Source organism: Triticum urartu, chromosome 2 (assembly GCF_003073215.2).
Source record: "Triticum urartu cultivar G1812 chromosome 2, Tu2.1, whole genome shotgun sequence".
Classification (NCBI taxonomy): domain Eukaryota; kingdom Viridiplantae; phylum Streptophyta; class Magnoliopsida; order Poales; family Poaceae; genus Triticum; species Triticum urartu.
This window is the reverse complement of record NC_053023.1, coordinates 12,386,040-12,397,734: the sequence shown is the minus strand read 5'-3', so window position 1 is coordinate 12,397,734 and position 11,695 is coordinate 12,386,040. Positions and strand designations below refer to the sequence as shown.

Genomic DNA, 11,695 nt, shown 5'->3' with positions numbered 1-11,695 from the left:
CTAATCAGTATGAAAGCCAAAGACGCTTGTAAACTTACCAACTAATTTAACGTTTATATTATGGTGACCGTTCACTGGGAGAGCATGACATTTCAAACGTTTTTTCTAACAATTTAATTATATCGAGGGCGATAAGGTCGGGCTGCCCGAAATATTTCAGCTTCTCCTGCACCAACATGTAAAAAAAAATCTAAGAGCTTACATAAAGAGTAAGTTCCATTAACTGCCGTGTTGATGCTTCCTTTTTTCGAGTTTTGTTGCATCATCATCTCTGAAACAAAATTGAGAAATTTTTGGCAAACATGTATCGTGCACACACACGGAAACGTTAGCCAAGAACATGTATTGTGCCTTTATTTTCTCTTCATTTCTCTTTAACTTTTCACGGTCTTACAGTAGCTAGCCCTACCATGTATATATGCCCACAAAAACCAACGTACTCTCTCGCTTTCTTTTACTAGGCATATAAGGTTTGTGTGAAGTCAAACATCATTAAGTTTGATCATGTTTATAGAAAAAATATCAACATTCACAATATCAAATCAGTATTATTAGATGCATTATGAAATTAGTTTTTATCTTTTCAGAAACATAGGGACAGCTCATGATTTCCCTGTGGGGTCGCGCATTGGTGGGTGCTGTCAAAGCGGTATGGGTGCTCGGGTGATGGGCAGCTGGATATCCACTCACACTTCTCTGTGTAAGCAACTCAGCATGCATCGCGTGTATCTATGCCATCATAGTCTTAGCTACTAGTCCCTCTATAAACTAATATAAGAGCGTTTAGATTACTACTTTTAATAATCTAAACACTCTTATATTAGTTTATGGAGGGAATACTAGTAGTGCATACTGCTGGTCTGCCATAAACTGGATGGTGGGTTAGCAGTGCCAGGGTCCCAGCTCTCCGTTCTTATCTAGTGCAACCCCCTATAATCCGGCACGCCCGCATCACCTACATTCGCGTCCTGCATTTACAACCACCGTTTACCGCTCAGGTCGGAGATCGTAGAATGATCATGGCGTATGAGCTGGCCACCAAGGCTCTTGTTGTTAGCCTTGTGCTCGGCGCCGTCATCGCCGGCAGCATCACGCCGATCAAGGCCATCGTGTGGCAGGTGCCGGCGGTCTACGTGTTCGGCAACTCCACGCTGGACGTCGGCAACAACAACTATTTACCGGGGAAGAACGTTCCCCGTGCTAACATGCCCTACCACGGCATCGACATGCCGGGCTCCGGCAAACCGACCGGGAGGTTCAGCAACGGCTACAACACCGCCGATTTCGTTGGTATGTACATCGTCCATACTAATATACTATACCACTTCACAACGAGATATTCTGAGCTAGTCCATGTGATTTGGCTGTATATATATATACGACACGCCACAGCGATGAGCGTGGGTTTCAACTTTCAAGAGTAGCCCTCCGCCGTATCTGTCGCTGGAGTCGAGTCCCTGCCGTCTTGTGCTCACCGCTCTCACCGCCGGTGTGAACTATGCGTCCTCAGGAGCCGGCATCCTAGACACTGGCGGAGGAGCCCAGTGGGCAAGGTGTGGCAGCCGCCACACCTTGATTTGGCACCAACTTTATATATATATATATATATATATATATATATATATATATATATATATATATAAGCATATACTTTTCTTCATGGAAATGCAAACATATACTGCTCGTTAGTTTTAGACCACGCTAGATTGATTCATCCAAAACAAAGCTAGATGAAGCACATAAGTTAGATCGAAAGCACACAAACTGGCAGCTTGATGATGTGTTGCCCAGCACATGCCCATCTCACTACGTAGACGTACGCGAACCAGCTCGCTTCCACTGCACATACCCATCTCACTACGTAGACGTATGCAAAATAACTATCTTTTGCATCTCTAAGGCCAAAAATACCTCCCCAACAGATAGTGTAGATGCAAATAATAATAATAATAATAATAATAATAATAATAATAATAATAAATAATAATACATTTCCGTCTTCCGAAGATGCAAACTACAACACCTCACGGTGCAAATTTGCTTCTACACCTCTAGGAGATGTAAAAGGAACGGCAATGCGTCAACCGCCCAACCGTCTTCATTGCATTTCCGCCAGCCCGCCCACCGGTGATTTTTGCCCTGAAATGCGTTGCCGTCGCCTGTCGGCCCATCCCCGACCCCACCGCCGGCAGCAGCGTCGTAGCCGTGGCCGACCCGCCGATTTGAGTCTGCTACGCTGATGACTGCCCGCCTCCGCCGCCGGCGATTTGTGCCCGAAAACGCCGCCGCTGCCGCCTGTCCATCCATCCCGAACTCCATCGCGACCCCACGACCTATCCCCACCACTGCATGCGTCTTCTCTAGACATCATTAAAAGATTATGTGCAGTGCAGTTTGAATTGGCTATTATGTTTTTGCATCAAATTTTTTTTTGAGGGGGCATCAATTTTGTCTAGTTGACAGTTTGCCACATCTTAATTTTTTTTTCGTCCTCCGCCTCTGATCCTAGACTCCACCGTATGTCTACTTAGTGCATCTTACCGAATACACACAATACCAAAAGCATGGATGGTACAAATATACTATATCATACTTAGTACGTACGTGTGGTGAGTTAGCTATATTCATGCATGCACGAAGAACGCGGGCGGCAACATCCCGTTGTCAAGGCAGGTACGCTACTTTGACGCCACCCGGTCCAAGATGGTGGCCAGCAATGGCTCCGAAGCGGTGAGCGCCCTGCCCTTAACCGGCCAACATGTCAGGCGATGGGGAGCATCCCATGGGAGAGGAGGGGGAGCAGTTGACGAGATGGGATGGAGACCAGGCAGAAGACCGGAGCCGCTTTAACTTGGAGCAGCGGAGCTATTACAACGGTATAGCATGGTGGCTGGCACCAATGAAGACCTGGCCAGCGAACTAAGTCGGGAGGGGATGGGAGGAGCTCGACGGGTCAGGAGGAGGGCCGAACCCTAGCTACTGAGGACTTGGGGGGGGGGGGGGGGGGGGGGGGGGGGGGGGGGGGGGGGTTCTCACGATTTAATAGGCTATTCAATTCGTCCATCCTACGAGTAGCGATTAACTTATCAATTAACTGATTAATCGGATGAATTCTTAAACAGTGGTTTATAGTATTTGGAAGTTTAGCTTCATATAAATAATTAACATATATGTCATCAACATATACAGAAGAACATCTAATAAGAAAGAAATTCTCCACCTTTAGAACCACATTGTCGATTTATTCGGAGTAGCATTTGCATATAGTCCTTGTTGGCCCAAGAAGTAACTTATCAGATTTATTCTTTTACACTAAAAGAGAACAGGCAAGTGGAAGCTTTTAGGGCCATGCTGCACCACATTATCGCTACTCAAGAAAGTCACGCGTCCTAGCTAAAGCTTGAACATGGGTGGCCTTCTCACTTTAGTAGCCTGCTCGAAAGCATATGCCATCTCGATCAGCCTCGGCTCGTATCCCTGCAGCCCGCCAAAGCATATGCCAAAAGGGACACCCTTCTCGTTGTACCCAGCCGGCACAATGATGCCGGGGTGGCCGCCAATGGCGAGATGGTTGGAAGCATAGTGCTCGGGTGCAACGATCGCGTCAAGTTGGTGCTCCTTCATCAGCTTCTCCAGCCCATTCGCGGAGAGCTCCTTCAGCAGCCGGATCCGAGCTCTCTCAACATGACCAATGCCGTTTGTATTTTGGGCTAAGATAAGGTTTTGTTGCCCGAAATCTTTTAGCCTCTCCTGTACAAAATGTAAATAAAATATCTAAGAAAGTATATACATAATAAATGTCATTAGCTACCATCTCCTTGTTAGAGTTTTATTGCCTGATGTTCTCTGCAACATGATTGTACACTGTTTGAATCTATAACAAGGCCGAAGAGATGAAAGCTAGAATGAGTTTTTTTTTCCAGTATGCTTGCCTCTATAGGATGCGCTTTGTTGAAGGCTATGATGTCTGCAAGAGAATGGACTGGAGAGTAGGACAAGTCCGCCAAGTACTCGTTTATGCTCAACTTGAACTCCGTCAGCATGGCAGTCCACTCATAGGAAACAATATCTTGACTGTCGATGCCGATGTCAAGGTTCTCGATCACCACGGCTCCGTGTTTCCTACAACAAAATTAATAACCGATCCAATGTTTCATGTACGTATAATTTACACACTGCTAGTCAGGGAGATTTGAAGTATGATAATAACCTCATTCTGCCAAGGTGCTGTTCGTAGACCCTCATCTGCTTCTCTCCAAGTCCTTGAAATAATACATTGGGGACACCGATCCTCTTCCCTCTCAGCCCATCCTTCTTCAGGAACTGCAGATATCCGCCGTGAGGTATGTACTTGGATGCTGCTCGAGTGGCCGCGGCATCGAGCTTGTCGTAGCCGACGATGGCATCCAGCACATGGACTGCATCCGACACTGTCCGACACATCGGTCTGCAACATTGCAAACAGCATGCTGAACTTTTCAAATTTCCAACTATTTTTTCAAAATCTAGAAATGCCCGGTCAGATTCAAATTAGATCTAAACAAAATTGAAGTTAAGTAAACTTAATTGAAATTTTATACTAAGTGAGTAAAGTCAAAGATTTTTACATGCTGCCTAAATTTCAAAGCTCGGTGATGGGGACAAAACTAAGAAATATGAGAAGTATACCCAACGCTGTCTTGTCTAGGGGTGATGGGGACGACGCCGGCGCGGCTGGTGAGCCCGACGGTGGGCTTGATGCCGACCACAGAGTTGAACGACGACGGGCATAGTATGGAGCCGTCGGTCTCGGTGCCGAGCGTCACGGCCGCCATGTTCGCTGCCGCGGCCACGCCCGACCCGGAGCTCGACCCGCATGGGTCGGACGACAACACGTACGGGTTGCGCGTCTGGCCGCCGCGCGCGCTCCACCCGTTCTTGACATTGCGGAAGTTGGCCCACTCGGAGAGGCTGGCCTTACCGAGCACCACGGCGCCAGCGCGCCGCAGCCTAGCCGCCACGCCGGCGTCGCGCTTGACCATGCAGCCGAGGAGCGCCAGCGAGCCGGCCGTGGTGTTGAGAGCGTCGCGGGTGGCGATGTTGTCCTTGAGCAGGACGGGGACACCGTGCAACGCGCCGGTGGCCACGCCGCGACGGCGCTGGGCATCGGCACGTGCGGCCTGCCGGAGTGCATCTGGGTTGACCTCGATGACGGCGTGCAGCAGCGGGTTCAGGCGGCGGATCTGGTCCAGGTAGAACCGGACGAGCGCGGCCGAGGTGAGGCTGCCGTTGCGGAAGCCGAGCTGGATGGCGTCCACGGTGGCCTCATGGAACTCGAAGCTGTGCGCGACGCCGGCGGTGGCGAGCAGAGCTAGGACGGCGGCGACAGCCTGCAGCCGCAGCCAAGCCATGCTTGCTTAGCTGAGCCCTGGACTAGACAGTGTCGGTGTGCTGGTTGTTTTAAGTTAGTAAAGTATGACCAGCTGCACATGCTCCACGAGTACTATGTCGGATCCACTCAGTTTTTGTCTGTTTGGCACTTTCCATATGATGTACTATCATCGTATGAAAAGATGCTCCATGAGCGGCGGCCGGCGGGAATCCTATGAAAATTGGGGCCGCCAGCTGCGCGTGCTCCACGAGTCTGTTGGATCCACTCACTTCTTTTTGTCTTTTTAGCACTTCTCATATGCTGCTTCATCGTTTGAAAAGATTCTCCATAGCGCTGGAATCCTATGAAAATTCAGGCTGGTAGTATCACTTGGTTTGGGCTTTTGGCGTGCTCTTCCTCTTCTTGGGCTTTTGATGAAGGCGGTGCACATATCTCGCTTATAAAAAACAACCGCCAGAAGGCACCACCGGCTGATGTGGCCAAAATACATGTTGATGCAGGGCTGTTGCGACCGGCCAGAGGAGGTGCTGCAGCGGCCATGTGCAGGAGGGATGACCACGGCGCCTTCCTTGAGAGATCTGCATTAGTTGTACAAGGCGTCCTAGATCCAGCAGCACTTGAGGCTATCGTGTGCAGGGAAGCATTCTCCTTGGCAGAAGACCTGAACATTCAGCGGATGGTGAATGCATCGGACTCCAAGCAAGCGGATGGTGATACAAACACAGGTAACCAAGGAAGATATGGCACGGTGATCAAGGAAATTCGGCAGAGACCTTCTCATTTTATATGTAGTTTTACCTATGAGAGTCATGAGTCGAACGTTGAGGCACATAGTCTAGCGAAAATTGCTCATTCCTTGGCCCATAACGCCATGTGTGGCTAGGCCATTCTCATGATCCAAGATTATCCAGCAAACCGTGGCTTTCGATCGTTAATAAATCTTGGATTACCCCTAAAGACATATCTTGCTTATAGCGAGAGTACCTAACCAAAAGGTACCCCTTATACCTAAATAAAAGGTAGCCTTTTTCTACTTTTTTCGGCTTTTTGGTTTATGTCTGGTTTCTCATAGGTTGAAGAGAAAAAAAATCGTAAACATATTTTTTTCTCACGAAAAATAATTTATACTTCCGCAAGAAGCATATATTTGCTTCTTGTGAAGGTATAGATTTATTTTCTTGAGAAGCAAAACTATGCTTCTCAGAAAGGGGAAAAAAAGTCATGATTCTTTTTCGCGATTTCTTTTTGTCTCCACAAAAAACACAACTTTGCTTCTCGTGGACGCACAGATTTAGTTCCACGAGAAGTTGTGCTTCTCCAAAAGCGGAAAAAAAATTCATGAATCATTTTTTTTGCCTAACCTGAGAAACATAAATGTACTTCTCATGGAGGCACCGATTTTCTTCCGCACTATGCTTTTTGCGAAGGAAAAAAACACAAAAAAATGATGTTTTATTTTCTCGCGGAGGCACAAATTTGCTTCCTTGAAGGCACAGATTTGCTTCTGCGAAGCACATCTATGATTCTTTGGAAATGAAAAAATCGTGAGTATTTTTGTGCATATTTTTGTGCTTCCACAAGAAGCATAGATTTGCATCTCACGAATACGCGGATCCGTGCTTCTTGAAAGGGAAAAAATGGAGAAGAAAAGCGTGCCTCTGGCTCCGGTTTTTCATGAAAAAGAAAGTTCATTAAAACCTATTAACATGGGATATAATTTCGAAGATCTCGAAGTGAAAAATCCAACGGTTAAAACCATTCATAATTTGAACACATGGTTTAAGAGAGAAAAGGTTTTAAAAATGAATCTACAAATAATGGGAAAACTCCCATGTTGCAGTGCGCCATTTGTAAGCGCTAGAGAAGATGGGAGTGACCTTTGCAAGGGGTACCCCTTAACTACTGATTCCGGAGTACCTACCGTCTCGTTTGACACCTTCTTCTGCATATTACAGTACTGGGTCGGCCCTTTTCCGTGTGCTCCTTCGCTGGCAAATTGTCTCTCGTTATGTTTACTTCGCTAGTTCGATTCTTTTTTTCGGGTTTTCTCTGTTTTTCTCTGGGGGGGTCTTCTTAGTTTCTTTATTGGTTTTCTTTGTTTTTTTTCATTTTTTACTTTTAAATCCTTTTTTAAGACATATCCTATTTTTATTTCTACATTTCTCTGATTTATTTACATTTCTTTGTCTATTTTATCATTTTTCCTTTTTTAAGACATATCCTATTTTTATTTCTACATTTTTGGAAATTCATGTCCATATTTTTCATACATGTTGTACATTTTTTATACATCAGAAACATGTTTTATATACATGTTTAAACTTTTCCGGCGATGCGCATTCATTGGAAGGAGACATTCCCGTCGACGACGAGGTTCCTACGGTAACTTTGTAAATTTCAAGATGATATGCCGGCTCAGTCTTTCGGAGGTGCTCATAGGGGTAGGGTGTGCGTGTATGTGTTCATAGGGATGAGTGTATGCGTGTGCATATGAGCGCTTGTGTCTGTACTGATGTTCAAAAAAAATACATGATTAGCAGTTTTTCATATATATGTTTTGATGTATACTTTTTGCCATACACACAGTACATTTCTTGTATACATCAAGAACATTTTTCTATGCATGTTTATCATTTTTTAAGTGGGTGATCAAAATTTATCAATTCTTTATGTAAAGTTATTTATATAGTAGATATATTTAGAACATTTAGAAATATAGGAAAAATAAAAAACAAAGCAAAATGAAAAAAAACACAGAAAAGGCATTGAAGGCCTCTCTATCCCGCTGGTCCGGCCCATTTTTGCAGCTGTTGACGCGAGGCTGCGCTTTGCCTCACATGAAGCGAGAGGAAGTGTTGCTAAAAAAAAGAGGCGAGAGGAAGTCACGCCCATGCACCCAACCTTAATGTGTATGAACTACTAGTTTGAGAAAAATGATTACATCATAGGCGTGCATAAATGTCGCGACACAAAAATAAATAAGTTCCAACACCACCTTTCCGCATTGCCAGTTCTATTGCAAGAACGTAGGCGGCTTCCTGACCATGGTGACCTGCTCGAAGGCATATGCCATCTCGATCAGCCTTGGCTCGTACCATCTTAACCCGCCAAAGCAGAGACCAAACGGCACCCCCTGCTTGCCATACCCGGCCGGCACGGTGATGGCCGGCATACCGTCAATGGCGAGCACCGAAGATGCTGCATTGTTAGGTGTCACGATGGCGTCTAGCTCATGCTCCCTCATCAACTTCTTCAATCCGTTGGCGGACAACTTGTTTAACTGACTAATGGCCTCTCGCTCTGAGGCACCGATGCCGGTCGTGTTCTCAGCCACCAGAAATACAGGTTGACCAATTTCCTTCATCTTTTCCTACAATGCATGCAATTCTCACAATTTAAATTGACTTGTTTTCCAAAAGGCTAAAAAATGTAACTACAAAGAAAATATGTATCACAATGAGAAACAAATACATGAAAAATAATAATTAACTCTAAATCAAGCTGACCTCAACAGGATGTGCATTGTTGAAAGCTATGATCTCTGCAAGCGACCGAACTGGGGAATATAATAAGCTTGACAGATAGGAGTTGAGGCTTAACTTGAACTCTGCTGGTAATGCAATCAGTTGGCCATTGTTCACAAAATCCAGTAGGACACTTAAATTTTGTATGTCAAGGTTCTCAATCACGATTGCTCCTTGTTTCCTTCAAACCAAAAAAATATACAGGTTGATGGGATATGACCAATGTTTTAAATAGCGGGCTATGGCATTTAGCGGCGACACTTAAAAACAACTATAGCTGGGCTATAGCGGAGCTATAGCGGTAAATTATACATGAAATCATTTAGTGGCAACACCCTCAAACAGCTATAGCGGGGCTATAGTCGGCTATTTAAAACTATGGATATGACACCATAGATGGAAAATGTTTTCACCCCCCCCCCCCCCCCCCCACCCCCCCCCCCCCCCCCCCCCCCCCCCCCCCACACACACACACACACGCGCGCGCACACACGAACTTAGCCATATAAGTTGGGGCATTGTGCCTCTCACGATTAAGAAGCCAACCTATTTCGCTTGTATGATGAAAATAAAATTAATGAAATTAGCTAGTTAGTACTCCTTCTGTAAACAAAAGTAGTGATCTAACACGTCTTATATTTGTATACAGAGGGAGTATCCCATCCATATTGAGTCAGAAGGCTCATTTACCAAGCCATAAATTACAACTGTATAAGTTTGACTGAATTTGTATAGATAACTAAAATTACCACCTGCGATTTTGTGAAAGTATACTTCATAATAGATCTAGTTATATGGATTTCATATTGTGAATATTGATATTTTTCTCGATAAAATCAAACAAACTTAAAAAGGTGTGACTTAAGACAATTCAAACGAGCCTTGTAAACCCAGACAGAGGAAGTACCTCATTGTGTTGAGATGTTGCTCATAGACTATCTGTTGCATAGTCCCATTTGGAAAGTTGAAGAAGCCATTAGGAACGCCGAGCCTCTTCCCTCTAAGGCCATCTTTTTTCAAGAACTGCATGTATCCACCACGAGGGATGTACTTGGAAGCTGCCATCGTGGCAGTAGAGTCAAGGGCGTCATAGCCAGCAATGGCGTCCAGCACGTGGACCGCATCAGCCACAGTGCGGCAAATCGGCCTGTTGTTGATAAAATGTCAATTCCATTTGTTTAACATGACATAAATTTCCTTGACAAATCAATGCAAACAACGGCATGTGTTGTAAAAATGAAGCAAAATAATGTTATATCTACAACAATAAAAATCAGAAGAAACAAATCATATAACGGCAGTATGTCAATAAAAAACAATATGAACTTCATCAAAAAGAAAATGTTAGTGTTAAAATTTTAGATTTTACCTGTGAATACATACCAACATATACATTAATATTATGTTGCTTTAATATGATCGGTAAGAATAAAATGTAAATGCGGGATAATCAAAATAAAGAGACATGACAATGATTATACAAAAAAAAGCAACTATATATATTATGGGCTTTATGGGCAATGAGAAATCACAAGGTCCGCACAGAGATAAAATAAGAAATCACGAGGTTTCAATACAGGCCACGTGAATATTTCAACTCAATTAGTATTGTTGAGATATCGTAATCACTTACCCGACAGTATCTTGGCGTGGTGTGATGGGGATAACCCCAGCCCGGCTGGTCAACCCCACCGTCGGCTTGATCCCCACCACCGAGTTCAACGACGCCGGGCAGAGTATCGAGCCGTCTGTCTCCGTTCCCAGCGTCACGGCCGCCATGCTCGCCGCCGCCGCGATCGCCGACCCCGTGCTCGACCCACACGGCGTCGCCGACAGCACATAGGGGTTCTACACGGAAGCGAGAGAAGATCATTCAGTCATCATAACAAAGGATCAATTAACTGAAACTACAAGGACTTGAGAAGTTACCCTGCCCTTGCCCCCGCGGGCGCTCCAGCCGCCGCCGGAGAAGCTGCGGAAGTTGGCCCACTCGTCCATGTTAGCCTTCCCGAGCACCACGGCGCCCGCGCGCCGCAGCCGGCGCACCACGCCGGCGTCCCGCCGCACCACGGACCCGAGCAGCGCGAACGACCCGGCCGTGGTGTTGAGCGCGTCGCGCGTGGCGATGTTGTCCTTGAGCAGGACGGGCACGCCGTGCAGCACGCCGCTGGCCCGACGGCGGCGGCCGGAGCAGCGCTCGGCGTCGGCGCGCGCAGCCTGCCGGAGCGCGTCCGGGTTGACCTCGATGGCGGCGTGCAGCAGCGGGTTGAGGCTGCTGATCAGGTCTAGGTAGAACCGGACGAGGTCCACCGAGGTGAGGCTGCCGTTGTTGAAGCCGAGCTGGATGCTGTCTACGGTCGCCTCCTCGATCCGGAAGCCATGAGCACCGGCGAGCGCGAGCACGAGCACAAGGGCGGCGATGACGACCGCGACGAGCGGCCGAGGCATCCTGGAGGACAAAGAAATGTGAAGTCAATGTGCCGGCTGAAGTGTGCTCAGCTCAGCTGAAGCTAGCTGCTCACTCAACTAATTTTCTGCACGTCCTTCGATTTCTCCTTTCCCTCACTTTGTACCGTGCGATGGACTCCAATTGGCAAATCATATACTATACAATTAGGCAAGCAAGCACACAGGCCGTTGGTGGAAAATACAAAGGCAGCTGGTCAACACAAGTTTCCTTCGAAGAATGTCACGGGCGATCGTACAACCGGGATGGTGGTCCAATAAAAATAGGTGTTTACACATTACTAGCAAAAGTGCCCATGCGTTATAATGGGGACATGAATAAACAAATATGCTT

The 11,695-nt window shown here is 46.3% G+C and overlaps 3 protein-coding genes across 3 annotated transcripts; 1 reads left to right on the top strand and 2 right to left on the bottom strand.

Moving 5' to 3' along the window:
- Window positions 1-964: 964 nt before the first annotated feature.
- LOC125535101 lies at window positions 965-6,317 on the top strand. The gene is made up of 2 exons (XM_048698151.1): window positions 965-1,290; window positions 5,872-6,317. The coding sequence occupies exons 1-2, from the start codon at window positions 1,014-1,016 to the stop codon at window positions 6,252-6,254; spliced, it is 660 nt and encodes a 219-aa protein (XP_048554108.1). The 5' UTR covers window positions 965-1,013; the 3' UTR covers window positions 6,255-6,317.
- On the bottom strand, window positions 3,213-5,454 carry LOC125535100 (probable amidase At4g34880). The gene is made up of 4 exons (XM_048698150.1): window positions 4,669-5,454; window positions 4,211-4,447; window positions 3,933-4,122; window positions 3,213-3,750 (listed from the first exon to the last, which is right to left on the bottom strand). The coding sequence occupies exons 1-4, from the start codon at window positions 5,388-5,390 to the stop codon at window positions 3,394-3,396; spliced, it is 1,506 nt and encodes a 501-aa protein (XP_048554107.1). The 5' UTR covers window positions 5,391-5,454; the 3' UTR covers window positions 3,213-3,393.
- Window positions 6,318-8,209: 1,892 nt separating the features above from the next.
- On the bottom strand, window positions 8,210-11,472 carry LOC125535099 (probable amidase At4g34880). Its single transcript, XM_048698149.1, has 5 exons — window positions 10,825-11,472; window positions 10,529-10,743; window positions 9,803-10,042; window positions 8,878-9,076; window positions 8,210-8,741 (listed from the first exon to the last, which is right to left on the bottom strand). The coding sequence occupies exons 1-5, from the start codon at window positions 11,341-11,343 to the stop codon at window positions 8,385-8,387; spliced, it is 1,530 nt and encodes a 509-aa protein (XP_048554106.1). The 5' UTR covers window positions 11,344-11,472; the 3' UTR covers window positions 8,210-8,384.
- Between the last annotated feature and the right edge of the window lie 223 nt (window positions 11,473-11,695).